This window comes from Hoplias malabaricus, chromosome 6 (genome assembly GCF_029633855.1).
Source record: "Hoplias malabaricus isolate fHopMal1 chromosome 6, fHopMal1.hap1, whole genome shotgun sequence".
Classification (NCBI taxonomy): Eukaryota; Metazoa; Chordata; class Actinopteri; order Characiformes; family Erythrinidae; genus Hoplias; species Hoplias malabaricus.
In genome coordinates this window covers 6,013,784-6,035,355 of record NC_089805.1, presented here as the reverse complement: position 1 = coordinate 6,035,355, position 21,572 = coordinate 6,013,784, and the positions used below count along the sequence as shown (strand labels likewise).

At 37.9% G+C, this 21,572-nt stretch overlaps 1 protein-coding gene across 2 annotated transcripts; it reads right to left on the bottom strand.

Annotated features, from left to right (window-relative positions):
* Positions 1 to 919: 919 nt before the first annotated feature.
* tefb (TEF transcription factor, PAR bZIP family member b) lies at positions 920 to 18,042 on the bottom strand. 2 transcript variants are annotated; one of them, XM_066673832.1, is made up of 4 exons: positions 17,843 to 18,042; positions 9,503 to 9,946; positions 8,245 to 8,465; positions 920 to 5,137 (listed from the first exon to the last, which is right to left on the bottom strand). In XM_066673832.1, exons 1-4 carry the CDS (start codon positions 17,931 to 17,933, stop codon positions 4,922 to 4,924), a joined length of 972 nt encoding a protein of 323 aa, XP_066529929.1. In that variant the 5' UTR covers positions 17,934 to 18,042; the 3' UTR covers positions 920 to 4,921. The 2 variants fall into 2 exon arrangements, with proteins under 2 accessions (XP_066529929.1, XP_066529928.1); XM_066673831.1 differs by lacking the exon at positions 17,843 to 18,042 and adding an exon at positions 12,185 to 12,709.
* Positions 18,043 to 21,572: the final 3,530 nt, after the last annotated feature.

The window sequence follows — 21,572 nt, the reverse complement described above, 5'->3', positions numbered from 1 at the left end:
CTGTGCACAATTTAAAAACCTCAGTATCAATTTTATTAAAGAAAAACAAACAGAAACTCTTGCCACAAATACGTCAGCTTACTCCGAGTATTGTTGCCCTCCAGGAAATGGTCAATGTGGCAAGTAGAGATTTATATGTAAGGAGAGGACGTGAAAAAAGGACTGAAATATGTACAACATATGTAGGCAAAGTGTTTCAGATGCAATAAAAGGACAGGTGTACGGCAGACAGCACGTAACGTCCTGTCACTTTGAGAGTCAGTGTGTTTTTCCCATATGGGCGTGTCTCTGATCTTTTTGTCCTGAATGCAGTGAAAGCTGCCAATCATCGATCCTCCTGAGAGGCATGTTCTCAGTAAAACTGATAAATACTGTGATCCAACTTCAAACATTTCAACTCATTAAAATTTAATGACATCACAATGCCTAATATGTAAACGAGGGTGTGGCACAACAGGTGGTGTCACTGTCACACAGTTCCAGGGCCCTGGGGTTATGGGTTCACACCTTGCCTCTGTCTCTGTGAAGGGTTTTGTTCTCCCTATATCAGCATGGATTTCTTCCAGGTGCTCTGGTTTCTAGCCACAGTGTGAAAGCAAGCATTTATTTATGTGTGTGTGTGTGTGTGAGATGCTTTTATTACTGACACACTGTCCAGTGACTCAATGAATCCCAAGGTTTTTAATTGAACCATTTCCAAACTCCTGCCCAAGGACACCATGTTGTATTTGTGTTCATTGCAATATCTTTTTAGAAATAGAGTGTAGAAAAGATCAAATTTTATACAAAATTGAAACTCATTTTATCCATTTCCTCGAGTGGAAAACATGAAAAAACAGCAAACGTTTTACTGTCATACAGCTCTCCTGTTGACGTATATAGCTTCACTGTTGCAATTATAACACGCATAACAATGGCAACATAATCATCAGCAGACAATCACAAATTAGTCAAGAAAAATCTCATTTAAATTCCACTTTATTCTACAGGACACATTTAGGACATGTTGCATTACACAATATCTTTAAAATAAACAAACTAAACAACAGCTATACAAAACCAAAACCTTAAAGAATACAAAAAGAAACATTAGAAATGCACAAAAAAAAAAACACAGATAAGAGTTATTATTATTATTTTTTTATTTTTTTTTTAAATAGGATTTGTAAAGTTATTTATAAGATTATCCTTTTTGGCTAAAATAATGTAGAAAGAAAACCTCTGAGTGCTACATATTCATGGTTACATATACGGAAGTCTTCTTATTACACACAGTTTTATCGCCTGCATTATGATTATCATCACAGCAAAAGGAAAAAAAAAAACCAAATCAATCTAACAACTACACAAATCAGAAACAAAAACCAAACGAGTCCTTCAAATACGCACTTGTACATCACTGTATCCACATACATATATTGGTCAGAACTGACCTGTGTAAGTAAAACAAAATACACATTTCTGATAGTTTGTATATCAGACACAGGGATATAGGGGAGTTGGTTTAGTTTGAGACTCGCTATGAAATAAAAACACAAAACAAGACAAAAACAAAAGCTGTTGCTTCCAGGAGTAAAAAAAAAAAAAAACCAAATGAAAACTGAACTAATGCTTAATGTACAGTGACAACCGTTGGCTTTGTTTGAACTGTACCAGATTTATTTATTTAATAATAAGAATAATAAATATAATATAATGCTAATATTTCTTTAACAATGCACATATGCAGTTACTTCCCTTGGGTAACTGTTAGTTCCCTATGTGCTCAAACATACAAGGAACAACTCTGGAAAGCTCAAAACACAATGTTGTTGTTAGCCAGCATGCACCTGAGTGATGAGGGCAACTTCCGTCCTCCCTGACTAATGCTAGTTTTTTATTAACCAAAAAAAAAAAGTGTCCACAAACCTTAGCTCAACAGTGTATAAGAAGACCGACAGATGTAAGAAGTCAAAAGGTTTACACAAGAACGTGCAGCTGACATATGAGAGGTAATGCGCCCTGATGAAAGAACGGACTAGACTACCACAGTCACCATTAGCATGCCACTGCTAGACATTAGGGCAACAAGAAGCACGGGATCAATTTCCTTTTGTGCTTTTTTTTTTTTCCTTTTCAATTTACAACACAATCATAAATTTTCATTTGGCAACGTCAAAGCAGCGAACGTTTCCCCACAAACCAACTTTTTAAAAAGGGCTTTCACTGCAGTTTAAATGACTTCAGCTACGAAACTATAAGTACACTTTGTGTTTTTTTAAAAAACTGTTTTGAAAACATTTAAATTTTAAAAGTTGCGCCTGTTGCAAAAGAAACCAAGACTGAGAACCCTTACTTCACATTAAAAAACTGGAAGCCCATCATTCCTTCCACTATCCATTTCATCTAAACATCATTCAGGAGCTAAACAGTGTAAAAACAAAGAATCCACCTGCAATGGATATCAGAATCTGACCACTGTTGGAGTCTGTTTTGTGAAGATGTATTAAAAAACATTTTACTTTGAGATTTAAAAAAAAGATTGCAAAGTTATTGCTCACTCCCTCCCTCTACCTTTCAGCTGTAAAACTGGACTGAGCTGTGACAACACTGCGCCACCTATAGGACAGTGTTTACACCCCCACCCCACCCAATATAAGAAAAAAAAAAGGAAAGGAGGTAAACATGAACGATGCTGTATTGCCGTGGTCTGAAAAAATAAAACATAAAAGCTTTGAAAATTTCCAGTCTGTTGTTTTCCAACTGCCTGGAAAGCCACAGTTTATGCTTAAAATCCCTGCACAATAACTCTGTTTGACTTATTTTAAAATTAAAAAAAGATAAAAGATTTATATAGGCTTATGTATGTATCATTTTTTTTTATATATCCCAAGATTATTTGATATATTGTTGCACACATCACTACCAAGATGCAGTATAGTAGGACTGATCATTTAACAGTGAGAAGAACACATATTTAGAAACAACAACAGAAAAGGTGGCCTGTTCATTAAAGCCACTCTGGAAGAAGAAGAGGATTTTAAAGAACGAAAACTGGACGAAGACAGAAACAGGCATTTATGTACATTATGCCAGAGTTAATAGCCTTCCTCAGCTCCCTTCTTTTTTGGGGCACCAGTACACCAAAAACCTGAGCTGAAGGCCCCTAATCTACAAGAACTAGGGCTGCACAATATATCTGTATTGATATATATATCCTCTGTCCATTCCCATTTTCCCCTAGTGCTGTCAAGATATGACCATTTGAAGCTCCAGATGTGTTTCTGTGAGCAGGACAAACAGGTAGGTATTCAAGCGAACCGAAACGTTATAATTCTAGTCATACCTGATAATATTGTAACCACAGCCAAATGAGCAGAAGAAAAAGGCACCACACCAATGTTTATATGTTTACTCTATTTGAAATCCTATAGAGTGCTGTCTGAAAATCACCCTTTATTTTTTACATTTTGGGCCAAAATCTTACTTTTCTGGGCCTCATTTCTTTTTCTACACCTCCAAATTCCAAAGGCTTTAGTAGTTGGTTGTATATATTTTGACAGGTGCATATCCCTTCAGACTCTTTTTTTTGTTTTGTTTTGTTTTTAGGGTCTTCTCACAGTGGAAAGATTGACAAAATCACCTGTGGATGATTTTTACAGATTTTATAGTGACAGTTAATCTGATTTTCCTTATCTTTATCTAATTTCAGAAACATCTAATGGCTGTTTTGTCGAAAGATTAAGCTGCTTATAATCCTTGTCCCTAACGCCAACGCAACATATTCTTTTTACAATATCGTGCAGCCCTTGGAAGAAACCCATGGTAGGTTCTCTCGAATTCATCTTGCCTTTTTAACAGCCTATAATCACACATATAATGCATCTATCCCTGATATTTAGACACTGCATGCACTGGCACACACCTGCAGCCCAAGAAACCTTAAAAATAACAGTCCCTGCCCAACTCTGCTCTAACCCCAGCGTCCATTAGTCCATCACCAAGAGTGGAAGCAGAACTGCTGTCATGCTTTAGACCGTGCTGAGAACTCACTGCCCATGTTACTGTGACAGCAAAGTATCAATACAACACACACAGACATTTTAAATTGAGTGCAAACTCAGGAAGAACAAAGAAAGAAAGACAAAAAAAAAAAAGAAACAAATACACATACACGCCCTCATACACACAAAGTATGAGTATCAGTACATTCCAGTATGGGGAACACAGACTAAAAATAATAATAATAATAAAAATTATTTGGAGGTCACGATCATCATGAGCACTACATACACATACTGGCGTGCGCACACGCACAATTTTCTCAGTCCTCATTTAGGACATTTTCTTCATGCCCTCCTTCTACTCACAGAGGGAATGTCCCTCTCTCGCTCGGTGTGAACAAATCAATAAATCTGCCCTTCACGTGTCGAAGCGAGTGTGTCACTCGAGTGAAGAGGGAGAGACATGATCAGTTGCCTGGGACAGGGGTCAAAAATGTCACAAGGCTTAGGAATAGAACATGGAGGAGTTCAAGCTTTGGTCCAGTTCAGGGACGTGTCAGTCCATCTGTTACAATGCTTTGTAGAGGATTAGCGTTTTATTTTTGTGTTTTGTTTTTCTTTACCCCCATGTATTTTACTTGTTTTCTCTACGCGTCCGAGACTCAACTACAGTCTCTGAAACTCCACGGACAGGTCTATATTGCAGTCTATATTTCATTTTTAAAATGAGTTTTTACTGTATGACTTAACGCTGCTTTTAAATGATCGTCCTGTGCGTGTGTCCAAGCAAGTCGCTCTTTCACGTCACTGCGCCTTCTGCTCCTGAAATTTACCCACAATCCCTGTCTATCATATCTGGAACTGTGTAAATAGTGGGGAGTTTGTTTGGTGGTAGTTATATTCCTAATATCTGAATAGGTTTGGCTGACATTTGTCCCTTACAGAGGGCCATACTTGGTCTCATACAGAGCCATGACTTTCTTGCAGCGGCTGCAGTCCTTGCGAAGCTCAGCCACTTCCTGCCGCAGTGCTGCATTCTCTTGCTCCAGAAAACTTGCCCTTACTGCGATCTGATTCTCCTTCAGCCGCCTTGCATCACGAGAACGTTTTGCTGCCACATTATTCTTCTTCCTCCTTGACCAGTACTTCTCATCCTGAGAGAGAGAGAGAGAGAGATTGTTGTCAAAGTGAGTAAAAATGACATGAATCTTAACATGCTCTCTATCCATAAACCAACTAATACAGTTCCTAAAAAGTGAAATTGAAATATGGATGCTTTTGATGTAGAAAGCCTCAGGTTACTGTCACTGCAGTGCTGAGAATGGTCCACTACCCAAATAATACCTGCTCTGTGGTGAAACAGCGCTAACAAAGTATGCAGAGCAATCGATGGATTACATTGACACTGACTGACATTGGATATTGTAAGTGGAGGTGATAAAATGACCATATTCTTTTGTCCGATCAGTGAATTTGTAAAAAAAAACAAGTATCATATTTCCTGTTTGTATGTGTGTGCGTGTATTCTGGGCAATGAGCAGAGATGTTAATGCTTTTAAAACACAGAAACTTAATATGTTCATCCCATTAAAGCTTTTTGAATAGTGTGGAGGCACAGATAAATAATTTCAAAAGAAAGGGAGACATGACAGAATATGACTGAGGTCATGAGAATGAGTGGGAATGAAAGACAGCAAGAATAAAAATGAGAAAATAAATGGGCAATGAACAATAGAGAACAGGAGAGATGGAGTTAAATGGGACATGCTCTAGGAATAGGGATGAAGGAATAGTTTCCAATTAGTGTTTCATTTTAGTTCTCATTTGTGGCAGAGTCCATTCTTTCTCCTTCTGTCTTGAAATCCATGATTTATTTTTTCGTTTCACTACATTAGCAAAAAAAAGACTATATTTTGTTACTTGCACCTGGGTATATTTTTGTCAGTTTTTTGATTACCTCAGAAAATCATGGAAATGTCATGGGAAACAGCTTTCCTAGCATTATGTCTAAATTTAGTATTTTTGAAAAAGTGACCATATTCCCATAGCTGAAACTGAAAGTGTGCAAATACATACCAATATATTTCGTTCTCTTAGTTTTACTGGACTGACATTGGCTGCAAGGCATTTGTCACAAAGGTGTCACTGATTTTACAGTAATAGGGATGCAGTCAGTATTGTGGGTCCAAAAAAAAACCAGAATCTTTAAGGTAGTTTGGAAAAATATAACATCTATTATGTTTCATGAAACATTTCACGTGACCCTGCCTGATGACACACGGATTTTCCTCTAAACCCAGATGAATAAAGACCTCTTTATTGTTTTATTTAAGACTAGTGTTCCAAAAACATTCTCCAATTCAGTCTCAAAGCAACCAATAGATAGACTCTCAAAGATACCCGACAGATTACGGCAGATTTGGCAGCACAGGATTAGGGCAAATGAAAAGTATGATTTGTTCATGAACACCAGTTTACAAAGATAAATCAGTTGTCAATACAGTAGTAGTTAATGCAATCGATACACACTGTGTCCCGTTATGCATAGCGTGTTCCTGCCTTATGCTCATTGATTCTGGGTAGACTTCTGACCCTTTGGGACTCTGACAAACATGAAGCGGTAACAGAAGATGAGATTACATTAGAATACACACAGTGAACGAGGTAAATTGAGAATGTTATGTTGGCCCACTCCACGAGCTATCCTGGTACAATTAAACCTTGTTCAGCCTGGTCTGGGAGCTATACTAATGCATTTAAGCCTTATCATGCTGACTATGCAAGCTACTGCTGAGCATTAAAACACATTCAGACCATTCTGCGAGCAACCCAGGTACAATTAAACCTCACACAAACCTGTACACTCCACACTAACTGTAAACCCAGCTTTGTAAACAAACACCAGAATCTTCTGTAAGTTTTATAAAGGCTTTTTCTCTCCGCAGACACTGAATGCATTCTTGTTTCTTTTGGTTTACCCTAGCTAATCCAGCTCTTTGATTTTCTAACAGTCACACAGCTTGAGGGCATGAATGAAATAAAGGACTTAATTCAAAAATGATATCAGAGACACAGTTCTGAAGTGGGGAAAAAAAAATTTCCTCTAGTTATATCAAAAGACTCCAGCTCACTGTAAGAGTAGCAGGCCAATGCTTGGAGGACATCAATACAACAATGGCATTTTTCACAGAATCAGACATGCTGTTTGCTATTTTGTTGGATCAGATTTGTATTAGGGGAAAGCCTGTTACAATCATTACATTTAGCAATGAAATGCTATCTCATTTACAGAACTTAACATGGCCAAAAATGGCTGATTAGCTAAATTGTGTCTGAGCTTTTATATCCAAAACAAAATAGGGTGGATCTGGTATATTTGCTCCTGGGCTCCCCTACAGTTGCAGAGTGTAATTCACTTTTACAGCCCTGTCCTGAAATTAAGGGGGATGGAGCTGGAATGGGCTGTTTTCTCGTCCAAAAATTACATAGTGCATGTTTCTGCAGTGCGGAGCCCAGAGCAGCAACAAAAAATGCTCTATTGTCACTGCATAGTATAAGTCAGTGAAGCATTACAATTATTTTGAAGCCGTAATTTTAAGGTACAAGTGCTACCTAGTGTTGCTTCAATAGCCTATGCTTTAATAACTAGGCGATGACCAACAGAGGATCAAGTATATATATACACACTCTACTCAAGACAACCCTATAGGTGTTATAACAGTCCAAAACTTTGTTTGAATATGTCTGTAAATTATGCTTTAACATTTGCTGCCTAGCATCCATCTGTCTCTAGTGCACTATTTAGTGGATGATGTAGGGAGCCATTTCAAACACCGATCAAATTATTCCTTGTGTTTAGATTTAAATGTAAGCCACACAAAAGGGTCCAAGTAAACGTGACAAAGAATGAGGCATAATTGTATGTCCAAATATAGACGCTTCTGTTTCAGCAGCAGTGACTCCAGAGCTAATTACCAGCTACACATGTCCTGTTCAGTCCCAGGCCATATTTCTTATTTAATCTCTGACAAAACCCTAATGTCCACCTAAATTTGTTGCCAAACAGGGGTTATGTCCCTAAATCGCTTTGCTATAATTTAATATTCATATCTAGTATTACTTATATGCATTTCAAAATACTAGGCATGTCCTGATCCAATCTCAAAGATTTTTGTCTTAAAAAGTTATTTTTGTTTAAACTATTGAAATCATTTCTGTAAGCTGGTCCAACTCAGACTATAAAGAAGAAGCAAAGTTTCACCTTGGCCTCATTAGGAACGAAGACCTTCTTCGCCTTTTTGATCATGGGCTGTGGTTTGAGCTCTTCCTCACTAAAACGGTGTTTTCGCGGGTTGAAAAGCTCTCCACCTGGAACGCTGGACAAAACCAGGTCTGTAGGGTCTGGCTGGAAGTTCACATTCACCTCAATGTCATCTGGGTTAACTGGAGATGGGGTCACTCTGTCTAGCTCTTTTTTGAGGTCTGGAGAAAGAGTACAAAATAAAACAAAATAAATTATTTTTCTTCATATTTTCCTGCACATGGAAAAGAGGCACAATTTACTAAAAACAGTTCATGCATGGTACAAGTGTGTGTAAATTTGAGCATAATAATTTAAAATGTGGGCGGCACGGTGGTGCAGCAGGTAGTGTCGCAGTCACACAGCTCCAGGGACCTGGAGGTTGTGGGTTCAAGTCCAATGCCGGGTGACTGTCTGAACTTGGAGAGCAGGTGCTGAATATCTTCAGTTTGTAAATAACTTTCCTGATGATTTCCGTGGTTGTTTAATAAGGTGTATAGTCATTGTAACTAATCCGGTCATTTGAGCTCTACCTCAAGGAAAATGTTTTTACAATAACATATCTACTTTGATGGGTCATCAATGCTGACAGTAATGATGGTGATTGCTAATGCCATTAAAGGCCTGTAAAAGGCTTGTTATATTTGTAATTAACTTGGCTACTATTATCGTTGCTCGGAAACCGCAACCCAACAAATTAGATACCTATTTTCTGAAGGGGGGGGGGTTACTTATTTCATCAGTACCTCAAGTGCATTTTAAATGGTTAACATAACTTCCACCAATAGCAGGGGTTCCCGTAGGCACGAAACCAAGGCCACAGGCAGATGTCAATAAATCAAATAAAAAGATGTTCTGCTCTCCTTGGGCACAGTGACCGGCTCACAGCCTGCAAATTTGTGTGTTCTCATGTGTGCATATGTCTCATTGTTGTTTCCCTTTGTTTAGCCCTGCCCCAAGTACTCTGTGTAAACCTTAAGAAGTTATTCAGTGATAAACTACATATAATTTTCTTTGTACTTTGTACAGTTTCCTTAGTCATTTCAGTATATGTATGGCTATATTTGTAAATATGGACATCAAAACAATATATATTTATTATAATTTTCTATTCAATTTTAGAAAGCTGCACTACAGTAGCATATTACAATCAATGTACATAATTATTTGTAAACAAGCAGGCTAAAATTTGTAATACAATTTTGAAAGGTTCACTCACCTACGGGTTTCTCCAACACATTCAGCTCAGCCTCATCACTTTCAACCTCCTCATCTTTCTCTTTCTCTACTTCTTTAGGCTTCTCCTTTTCTTCAAGCACCTTTGGGACCACCTCACTGGCTGCTGGAGTCGTTGGAGCATCTGGGGCTGGTGTGGCTGATGTAGAAGAAGCCTGAGCTTCACTACCACAACGCTCCTGCTCAAGACTCTTCTGCAGCTCTTCTTCTAAAGCCACAGGGATACCATTCTCCAGGAGGAACTCGTCCAGGTCCATGTACTCCAGATGGAAGTTTTCTCCATCATACGGAATGGTCTTGTCCCAGATGGCAGGGGTCAGGGAGGCTGAAACACTGCCTGTTCCCCCAGAAACACCACTACCTCCTCCACCACCATCTCCAAGAGTCTGCCCATCTCCACTGGTGCTCAACTTTTCCTTCTCAATTTCTGTGGTCAAAAAAGGTGACTGTGTTACTTTAAGTCAGGTGTTATAATAATAATAATAATAATAACAATTTATTAGGTTTATTATTTCAAGCGAGGGTGTGCCATGCAAGACGCAAGCACTGAGATGAGTACTGATCACTGACAATATTTTTTGATGAGAGCCAGTGAATTAGAAAACCTTGAAAACCCCTTGAAAGGGACATATAATTTTCAACTTTGTTACACTATTAGAAATTCCCATTTTCTCAAGTATTAATATGCAATGAAATATAATAATTATTCATATCCAATATAAAATACAACAATAGCTTGAAAATATGTCTAAATCAGGCCATTTAAAAGTATAAGTAACTAGCAAATTTATGCAAAACAAGATACAGACAGCACAGAAGAACTGGCCATGGTTTGCTTTCTTTAATTTAAGTCTAAACATTGTATTCCAAATTAAATGTAAAAATCATGTCTGGTACTTTAATTGGGAGAGCATATCAAGAACATTGCTAAACAGCACAAAATTTGGCAGTGATGTTCTGCTCTTGTTCACAACCGTCTTACACATCAGAACTAGTTTTACAGGCACAAAAACAATGTTAAGTATTCACCATAACTATGGAGTAAGAAAAGAAAGACACTGCCACTGGAAACAGTAACATGAGTCTGTAGACACTATTAAAATTTCAACACCTAAAGGCAAAGATCTCCTTTAAAAAAAACCCTCCTCAATGACAGATAAACACTGCCAATGTTAATGTGGAATTCCATTTTTTAAAAACTTACCATGTAAACAACACTATTATGTGCAGTTTAACGTGTAATTGTTATATTTAAAAATCATCCAATGATTTACATCAAAAATATAGCCATTTTCTTCACAATCCAAATTCACAAGTGAGGCTATGTCTGCTGTCAGCATTTTATAAATTAATAATACTAATAAATAAATTAGTATACTATTTTGTCTTACAAAATCCTTCATATACATGCCCTAGAATTTATTTGAACAGCATTTTAATTTCTTAGCTTTGTGGCAAGTACCTTTAGATATACCTGAACATTTAAACTACAATTAACCTACTCTGAAAGATGTTGTTTACTTAATAGCAAATTGGTTTAAAAGCAATGTGGTTGCTGATTATTCCAAACGTGTGTCATTATCTGGTTTACACTAAATGAAATGTAAAAAGATAGAACAGGGGACCATAAACTAATATGTAAAATGTTGCAAGCATCTTCAGAGCTCACAGAGAGAGAGAGAGAGAAGTACAAAGTGAGAGAAATGAAACACTGAGGTAAGCCAGGCGCATAAACTTGGTATCAGTCTAATACACCCATTTTCTTAATGTTAGTGACTATAACCTAGAAGAAGATAAAAGCTGCGGACAGGACTTTGTGTTCTCTCTGGCTAATGTTACACTAGGAAGAGGAAATACTGCATTAAAGGGCCCACAGCCTGCATTTCTGGGGTATGTTATTGTTTTTCTTAGTGGACATTTGTGTAAATAAACCCATACATGCCCACTCTTAATATCCATGTGCATTTGTGTAGCATGAAAAGCAATGGTTTGTTCATTCTCAACACATTTTATGACTTCACAACATTCAGATTCATTACACAGGATTGTTGTAATTGTACCTTTAAGATTGAATATATGTAATGAGCTCTGTTCTGACAGGTTGCCTGGAATTATTGTGCATCTCGAAAACAGTGTGGGGCACTGAAATACTATAACTTCAGCGTGAAGGAGCAAGGAGCTGCGAACTGAAGAGGTTGATGTGTGTACACGCTTGTATTTTTGTGAGGTCACAACGACTACGACTTCAAAACAAGCTGTATTTGCATCTTAGTTTCCATACACGATATGATGTGACTGGGGAGCGAACATTAGCTACAATTTTAACCTTTACATACGACATCAAATACGTGTTAAAATGCAATGTGATTTTTCACGATATGGGCCCTTTAAAAGCTAGGCAACTGTATTTCGCACGTTTCTCTTCATGCTAAGGGTTCAGTTGCGGACGAATGACAACCAGCCCATACAGAATCTGCAAAAATCCAGCTAACGGGCGTAAACCTCAAACCGAACTTCACCAACTTTGGACAGGGACGGTTAAGACGTTATGACGCTTAGCATGCTAACTGTATTTGACTAAAGGTCCTCGCTATTAGACAAATATAAAAGATCTGGGGTCTTTAGAATCACACCATATGCAATTAGAAGTGTGCCTAGAACTCACCGTCGTCTCCGTCGTCGAGTATATTAGGTGGAGGTATATCCATGATTTTCTTCAAAACAAAAGGGAAGGATTTCTGCGGACCGCTGCTAGGCGCAATAGCCACAGTCACGTTAACCGTCGTTTCCCCGGGCATAGCTGTCTCACTACTGCGATCCTACCGTCAACAAGAGAAAGAAAGCGATACTAAAACGACAACTTTTCGATGCGGTCAAACGCCCGTCGCCGTTTATTCGCCTTAATTTTCTAGTCTTCACGAAAACTACGCCGTCTTGCTTCCCACTCCGCCGTGTTCAGCTCAAAGTCATTACATAGTCATGAGACGAGCGACTCTGAAAACACCCATTGGTCGTAGATGACCTAACTCATGAATATTAAGCAGGCAACTATCCTTCCAGCCAATTATCCCAAAGAGGGCGGGGCTTGGGTCTACTCGAGCTCCTACTGGTCAACTATCCCCAATACTTGTAAACGTGCCGAAAGTGGAGAAAAAAGGCTTTTACACACACACACACACACGTAAATATGTAAACTCATATATACTAATTTAGCAGAAAGTAGCAGTGTTATTTGGAAAGGACATATACAGATTTATCTCTTTATTTTGGGTTTTAAAAAGTATTAACCTCATCAAATGTATTTGACCTTCATAAACATTTACTTAAATTTCTTTCATTGCAGTTTCTGAACAGTAATACTAATAGAAGAAAACCGTCTCTATTGTATTGCGTTTTCCATTTAATTTTATTAAATAAACCCGTTTAATCATTCTGTATAACACTGATATAAATATTGTTTTATTAATATTGTATAAGATATGTATTAATGTTAATACTTATTATATTGTTAGTGAAATTATTTCTTATTTACAAAACTGCACCTAACTCTTCTTTATCTTCAGTATTCAGTGATCAGATGTTGTGTAAAAGTGTGTTCTGTCTGTATTTTTCCACCGTTTCTCCCCTCGTGTTCACACACGTGCGCGTCACGCTCGCACCGACTGCTCAGCATCGGCCGCACGTGATACGATGGGAGCGAGCGAGCTGACGTCACGCCACGCCCATGTGCCGCGCTTTCGCTCTGCGCCACAGTCTGTGGAGAAGCAGAGTTCGAGTCAGACTGATGAACCGGTTCATATTCATTTTTTTTATTTAAGTTTCCTGTTTGTGAAATGTTCCTGCCATTCAGGCCAGTTCAATTACCAACAGCAGTAAGAAAATGTAGCTGGTTAGTAATGTACACTTAAAAAATGTACACTCTTACAATTAAAATGCATTTAAAAATATGTTTTGTCTTCATAGTTTTTGCAATAGCAAAAACATACTTCCAAACAAAGGAAGAATACAAGCAGCAAAAATATATTTAGTGAAATACTGATTGATGTACAATGTTTCTTTGATATCTTTAAAAAGATTTAAAAAAAAAGATTCATTTTGCTTGTGAATTGATTTAAACGGTTCATGGAAAAGAACCGACTCAAGAGATTTGTTCACAAGCCGGACACGTAAACGATCGAGTACAATTTGTTCTCATGCCTTTTTACCGGAGATGCAGAGGCAAAAATAATTAAAAAAAAAGTGTTTATCTTAATACATGAACTTTGGAAAACGGTCGCAAGTAGCATCAGCTTCAGTTCGCAGCACTGCGCCAAAAAATCAGATAAGGATTAAAGCGCATAAACACACAGCAAAGTGCACGAGCTATGTTCACCCGGGATGATCTCTGCGCCACAGCGCCACTTTCAAAAGGATGGGTGGGAGTGTGTAGTCTACACACACACTTCTCACGCACGTATACGTGCACAGCAGCGCGCGCACACACACAAACATGTCCGTGCACACACTGTGTATTTGGAAAAAGGCATTTCTTTTTATCACACACGCATATGTTGTTTTCATGCATTGTGGGGACCTTTCACTAACCTACATTTATTTCGTGCAGACTTGTCTACCATAACAATGTGCATAATTTCTAAATCTAACCACAACTTTCTCTATTCTGTCCAAAGCCACATACCCAGACACACAGATAGATCCACACGTATCCATATTCACACATACACACTCAAGTTCTGCAAGCAGTGGGCAGCCCTAGCCACTAGACAATTAACAACACATCTGTACAGGACCTACAGCATTGCTTATGCACCTGCATTATGTACATCATATCATATTTATATTCACTATTACAACCAGCACATCAACAGTGGTTAAAATGTGTCTGTCAAAAGCTTAATTCAGCTAATTAGGTAAATACATAAGCAGTTTTGTGGATATATACACAATGATTTACAATCTGTGCAGAGACAACTGAGTCTGCCAATTTGATTTTTTTCCATTTGCTCCAATGACAATAAAAGAATAACATGCCAAAATTATAAATCATTATTATTAAGGGGTCATCAGTGGAGTGGGTTTCCATTGTGTGCTCTGGTTTCCTTCCACAATCCATAAACACATTCTGGTAGGTGGATTGGCAATTCAACAACATCCATAGCTATGACTGTATGAGTGTGTGATGCCCTGTGATGGATTGGCAACCTATCAAGGATGACGTGGTTACCAAAAGTGAAAGAAATATTAAAAAAATATTTTTAAACCAAAGTATAGATTTATATGCAGTTATTACTTTAAAAAAATAACAAACACAAAATATATATTTAGTGTGAACCTTTAAAAAAATTGTAGGCTGATGCAGATATTTTTCATGTATACGTCTGTTTTTTCATTCATTTATTCATTTAATGTACCCGCTTATCCAGGTCAGAGTTGCAGTGGGTCCGGAGCCCAGCCAGAATCGCTGGGTTTGAGGCAGGAACAAACTCAAGAGGGGGTGCCAGTCCCACTCATGGTGACTCACAGTCACACATTCACTCCCATACTTACACTTGTGGACATTCTTGAGTAGCCAATCCACCTACCAATGTGTGTTTTTGGACTGTGGGAGGAAACCGGAGCACCCGGAGGAAACCTACGCGGACACGGGGAGAACACACCAAATTCCTCACAGACAGTCACCCGGAGGAAACCCACGCAGACACAGCGAGAACACACCACACTCCTCACAGACAGTCACCCGGAGGAAACCCACACAGACACAGGGAGAACACACCAAACTCCTCACAGACAGTCACCCGGAGGAAACCCACGCAGACACAGGGAGAACACACCACACTCCTCACAGACAGTCACTCGGAGGAAACCCACGCAGACACAGGGAGAACACACCACACTCCTCACAGACATTCACCCGGAGGAAACCCACGCAGACACAGGGAGAACACACCACACTCCACAGACAGTCACCCAGAGGAAACCCACGCGGACACAGGGAGAACACACCACACTCCTCACAGACAGTCCCCTGGAGCGGGACTCGAAACCACAACCCCAGGATTCTGGAGCTGTACGACACTGACACTACCTGCTGCGCCTCCGTGCTGCCCACATCTGTTTACAAGTTGTAACCAAATACTTTTCATAGATAAGGTTCACTATGTAACCCCCAGCCTTTTTTTTTTTTTCATTTTTCTCTGGTCAGTTTTAGTGAAGTGTTTTCCAACTCTGTCTTATCACAGTCAAACAGGCAGCCTGCCAAAACCTCCCCATCACACATTTCTCTAGCACACTGACTCATGCTTTTTTATCAAATCATTCTGGACAGAGTATACTCACACAAACTCTAGAATTGATATTCACTATTACAGTATTACTATTGTAGTAAACACCTTGAATACAGGGGATGTTCCCCTTATAGCACAGATGTATGTGCAGGGTACGTCAGTCAACATTTTTTCTATTATCATAATTAGACTATGGGTTGAATTACAGACGTAATGAAAAATTGGTGGATTCAGGGAGACGACACTTGGTAGGTTTCTTGGTATTACCTCTGGGCAGCAACACTTAACTAAGCTTTATGTATTTAAGAAAATAAAGTCAAACTGAAATATCGTTGCTTGTGTTCCTGGGGTTAAGGTCCAGAGTATCCTGTGGGGCATGAGGTCAAAACCAGCTATTTCAACTCTCCTAGTTATTAAATACAATTGTAAGCTATGCTTATAAGAAACATAGCCATTTTTGATATGACTGTTGCTGATTACTTCAGTTTAAAATCTCCTAATGTTACTGTTGACAGTTTATTCTCATTAACAATATCAGTTACATACTGGTCTGAAATAAATTTGGGTAAAACCAAAGTAAAGGAAAGCATGTGCACGAGATAAACCTCCAGAGACCTCCAGAGTTAGAGTTTTTAAGACCAGTATGAAACGGACTATAAATATAAATAAATATACACACACACACATACACATATATACATTTATATATATATATATATATATATATATATAAATTTATAAATTGTTTTGTGCCCTATGTCCATCAATTAAATTATAACTAAGAGAAATGTAAAAAAAAAAAAAAAAGGATTGAGTTTCGATCCACAGTGCTGTCCAGAATTACTGGCACCATTTTCTGATGCAATGAATGGTAGAAAGAAAATATTCTGGCAGGTCTTCCGCATAGTTTTCATTACAGAGGTGGCATCTAATTTTAGTTTTTAGCAACTTGGTGATAGGTGTGAAACTTATTTTAAAGTCATAGCCTGATTCCTAAATTCAATAACCTTGTCTCTCATTTGATAATGAATTCTCTTACATTCTCTGTGTTTATCTACTGAAGGTGCAGGTCACAAATATTTATATTGCATACTTACTATAATTAGAATAGGCTATACTGGTATTAACACACTGGACTCATCGCCAGTCCATCACAGTACACCACACTACACTACACATGTTCAAACCACCTATCAACATGTGTTTTTGGACTGTGGATGGAAACCAGAGCACCTTTTTTTTCTTCAGAATATATGCATACAAGGGAATGGCAAAGTTCAGTAATGATACCAAGTAACTAACTAATTAATAACTAAGTAAATAAAAATAGGTTAATTGGCAACAGGTTTAAAATAATCCAGGGAAATGTCTATGAGCAGTGGACAAGACCTCAAACCAATTTGTCGGGCTGTGATCTTTGGACCCTAATGTGAACTCCTATAAAAAGAAAGAATGGGAAATCATTTCACTTTTCAAATTACTACAATTTGTCTCCTCAGTTCCCAAACCTGTACAGAGATTTGTGGTGATGAAACACAGTGGTAAACATATGCCCCAACTTTTGTAACATGTTGCAGCACCAAATTCAAAATGGGCGAATAGATAAAAAAAAAATGTTAACATTTATATTGCTTTTGGATAAATATAGGGTTTAAATTATTTGCACGTCATTACATTTTTTTTTACATTTTGCACAGGGTACAAACTTTTACGAATATTGGGTTTGTATTTGTACATATTTACAGTTAATCTATACTAGTTTGAAATAGAATAACATGCAGCTTTAAGAACTAAAAGTATATTCGCTTCAGATTGCCAATAAATCCGTCCACTGTGTTTAGGTTTATAAAACAGCATAAATACAGCCAGCTATTTAATTTTAGACAACAGAAACTATGTATTATTTTTATTACGATTTTAGATCATTTAAATTTATCTTTATTTCTTAGTGTTTGGGAAGAGTTTAGAGAGTCACAGAGGACAAAATAACAACATAAAAATATAAAATGTACAGAATATGCAAATCATGACTGACTTACCCCCGTCGTCGACGCAGAGGAGAGAAGCTGGATATTCCAGAAAAGTCTTATAGACCTGTTGGATATCGCTGAGTCCGTTGGGAGAAAACATTTTTAGAAGAAACTCCAAAAAACAATCCACGAATTTAAAGCTAAGGACTCAGAAAAACAGGCGAACCTACCTGGACTCAACTTAACTGTTACCCAAGTTACAACGCAGCAAATAAAACTCACGCGGCAGAGCCATCTGCTACATTATTCAGCGGACAGACACGCCCATTGTCTCATGAATATTCAAATTATACAGTCGAGGCACCAATCGGTCACTTTTCTTGTTGAATATTCATAAAGTGGGTGTATTATAACGTGCGTAGCGGGTGTGTACTTACCCCTGAGGCTACAAAACAACTTCGCAGCAAAATAACAAAGTTTCAAAAAGAGATTTCTGAAAAATTGGAATATGTAATTTTAAAGTAAACCAATGGAGATTTCACCTGAAATGAGCAATGAAAACAGTGAACACAGATATTTCTAGAAATGTTTGAAATGAGGTATTGCAGTGATTTGTTTAAACTAAGCTTAAAGGCTAAGCACCACTTAATGGACCTCCATGAATATTTCACCTTATTTTAGTTACTGACATGTATAAGTATGAATTAAAATGAAAATAGCAGCTTAATTTGCTTTAAAACCGACAGTTTTATTAAATTGACAGAAAAACCCGAGCTCGCTACGGAAATTCTTGAACGCAACCGTGACGTCACTGGTGGACAACAGCTGAACAACGCTGCGGTAAAACACCGTTGTGACTGACTGTTATGACAGTATCTAGCTAAATAACCAACATTATTCATGACAATAGCCTAGCAATAAGCTAAACTCAAATTTAGAGGTACCGTTATTCTTGTAAATGTGATCGACCAACGGTCTTTTAAACCTTATTCCTTGAATTAGTAAGAAATAACATGTTTTCTGACTATCAATAAACACAAGTTAGGAACTCAAATTACAATATTTATTTGTCTGACACTTTCATAGAGCTGGTGCTTAGCCTTTAATGAAATGTTTGAGTGTAACTCTCGTTCAGAGTTTGATGTAAAATTAAGAAAGAATTTTGTAGAAACTAGTCTACAAAAGATCAGCTTAGTCAGTATTAGTTTTAAAGATCTGACCTAAAAAAGATAGGTATGAAAGGTAAAATAGCACCAAAAGAGTAGGTTTCTGCTTATATTTTAGCATGATCAGTATGTGTCATAGCTCCGGGTCCTGGAGTTGTGGGTACTAGCCCTGTCTTAGGTCACTGTCTGTGAGGAGTTTGATTCGTTCTCACTGTGTTTACTACACTTAGGTTGCCTCCAGATGCTCTGGTTTCTTGCTACAGTTCAAAAACACACGTTGGTATATTCAAAATTATCCATCAGTGTAAGTTGTGTCCTGTGACGAACCGATGCCCCATCCATTGTTTTCCTGCTTTGTGTCCAGTGATTCCAGTTAGGATCTGGACCCACCACAACCCTGAACAGGATAAAGTGGTTACAGACAATGAATGAATGAACAAATGAAGACTAAATTTGAACGAACACTAAATTTGAATTTCAGTCAATTTACTGGCTGTTTGGGACAGAAAATAAAATGGCCGAATTTGTGACACTAAGATTGTGGGGTGGTACAGTGGTGCAACAGGTAGTGTCACTGGTTTGAGACTTTCTCCGGTTGAGTGTCTGTGAGAAATTTGGTGTGTTCTCCCTGTGTCCATGTGGGTTTCCTCCAGGCACTGCAGTTTCCTCACACAGTCCAAACATACATGGTAGGTGTCCATGGGCAAGCGTGTGAATGTGTCACCCCGTGAAGGACTAGCACCCCCTCCAGGGTGCGTTCCTGCCTTGCGCCCAGTGATTCTGGGTGGGCTGCAGACTCACCGCGACCCTGAACTGGATAAGTGGCTACAGACAATGAATTAATGAATGTAAATTTTTGTATAAAGAAACAGTTTCTCTGTTCGGGTCAAATGCAGAGAAGTAATTTCCCTAAGGGAATCAATAAAGGTATTTCTTCTTCTTACTGAAGTGTTCATATCCAGTAAACTTGGTAACTGGCCCGAAAAATATACCCTTACCTGAAATTGACAGATGAATTTAATAAGATGAATAAAAGCAGGAAATGTGGGACCTGGGTACATGCTCTACAGGACCAGTGTTGTTCATGCCACTTCAAAAAGAGATGCCTTCTCATCTCAAGTAAGCATGTGCCAGCCTTCACCCTGGCATCTTAAGAGGTAATTACAGTTAGGTGGAACTGGCAATGTCTACATAATAATTAAAAAATGTAGCTGGTCTTATGTCAGCGTCAGAATACAACCTCATAATATTACAACGTATTTGGCTTGTGGCTGGCTATTGGTTTAAATTCTGTGCATTACTTAAATGGACATTTCTGTTAAGACAAATACTTGCAGACGCTTAATCCTTTTAGAAAAATATTTATTGGCAATATTTGGTCCATCGCTCTTAATACAGAATTACACTGAGGGCAAAATTATTAATACAAAATAACTTTCCTCCTCCTGTTTTTTGCTGTTCAGATTTCAACTCTTTTGTGGCTACACCGAAGGATGTGTAGTGATGGCATATGTATCAGATATAGTCAGCATAGTAAGTTTTGAAGAAAAGAAATTTCATCCAAATATGTGAACCATATTTGTTAAAAAAAAAAAGAAAAAAAGAAAAAAGCAATAAAAACCCAACAAGCATTTTCAACCTGGTAAAACTTAACTTTTATGACCTTGTGACCTATTTTTATAACAGTGATGAAAAGAAAATATGGCAAATATTACGTATACAATCATCAAGATCATAATTTCAATCTCTTGTGCTCAAATTCTTCATATTGTGTGTTGATTCCAATAACTCAAACAAATTCATTCATTCAGTTCTCAAACACTGAGTTACTACCAACAAAACAGTTCGAACTTGCAGTGTAAAAAAAAAAAAAAAAAAAAGAAAAAAAAAAAAAAACACCCCATACTATTTTTCTGAAGCCAGTGCTGCAGCCCCAAGTATTTTTCCTCAAACTTCAGCGTCAATCAGAATTATCTCCATTTGGGATGCTCCAAGCCCCTGTGGCCCAAATACTGAGCAGAGTGTGGCCCTGCACGGATTTGTTTATTTGGGTCAGAGACAGGACTGAATTAGACTGTAACCTGACCACTGCCTGTCTGCTGGCTCTAATGCAGGCTCAACACTCACACAGAGCATGCTAGGGATATCAGCAGAGCCTTACGTCAAATCTGTCCAAAGTTAAAATGGTAGATATCTTGGCATTATTTTAGTGGAACATTAATGTTGCTTTTCCTAATGTAATAAACATGCACGCAGCAATTTGAAAAAGAAAAAAAAAAAAAAAAAAAAAAAAAAAAAAAAAAAAGACCTATTTTAGAGGTACTTGAATTTATCTTGATTCAGGAATAACTAAAGTCATAGAACTAATATCAGTTATAAGTAGGAGATTTGGATAAAAACTGAAATGATATTTGATAGTACCCATGATCCTTAGGACCAGGCACAGGCACTAGTGAAGGACAAGGCTAATACTGATTTAAAAGGCACATTTATCTCTGAAGGCACACTATGGGCTTGACATAGCCCTGAACAACAACACTGCAGTTTTGTGCTTTTATAGCTTAAGCTGAAGTACACTATCAACATCACAACTTGGTAAATGCACTTTTTTAAAGGATGTACTGGATTTTAGG

Bases quoted from the DNA above. Each gene is read 5' to 3' on its own strand.
- tefb (XM_066673831.1), bottom strand. From the start codon at position 12,317: ATGCCCGGGGAAACGACGGTTAACGTGACTGTGGCTATTGCGCCTAGC. The intron at 9,947-12,184 runs GTGAGTTCTAGG...TTTTGACCACAG, and splicing joins ACTCGACGACGGAGACGACG to AAATTGAGAAGGAAAAGTTG. The intron at 5,138-8,244 runs GTGAAACTTTGC...TCTCTCTCTCAG, and splicing joins TCGTTCCTAATGAGGCCAAG to GATGAGAAGTACTGGTCAAG.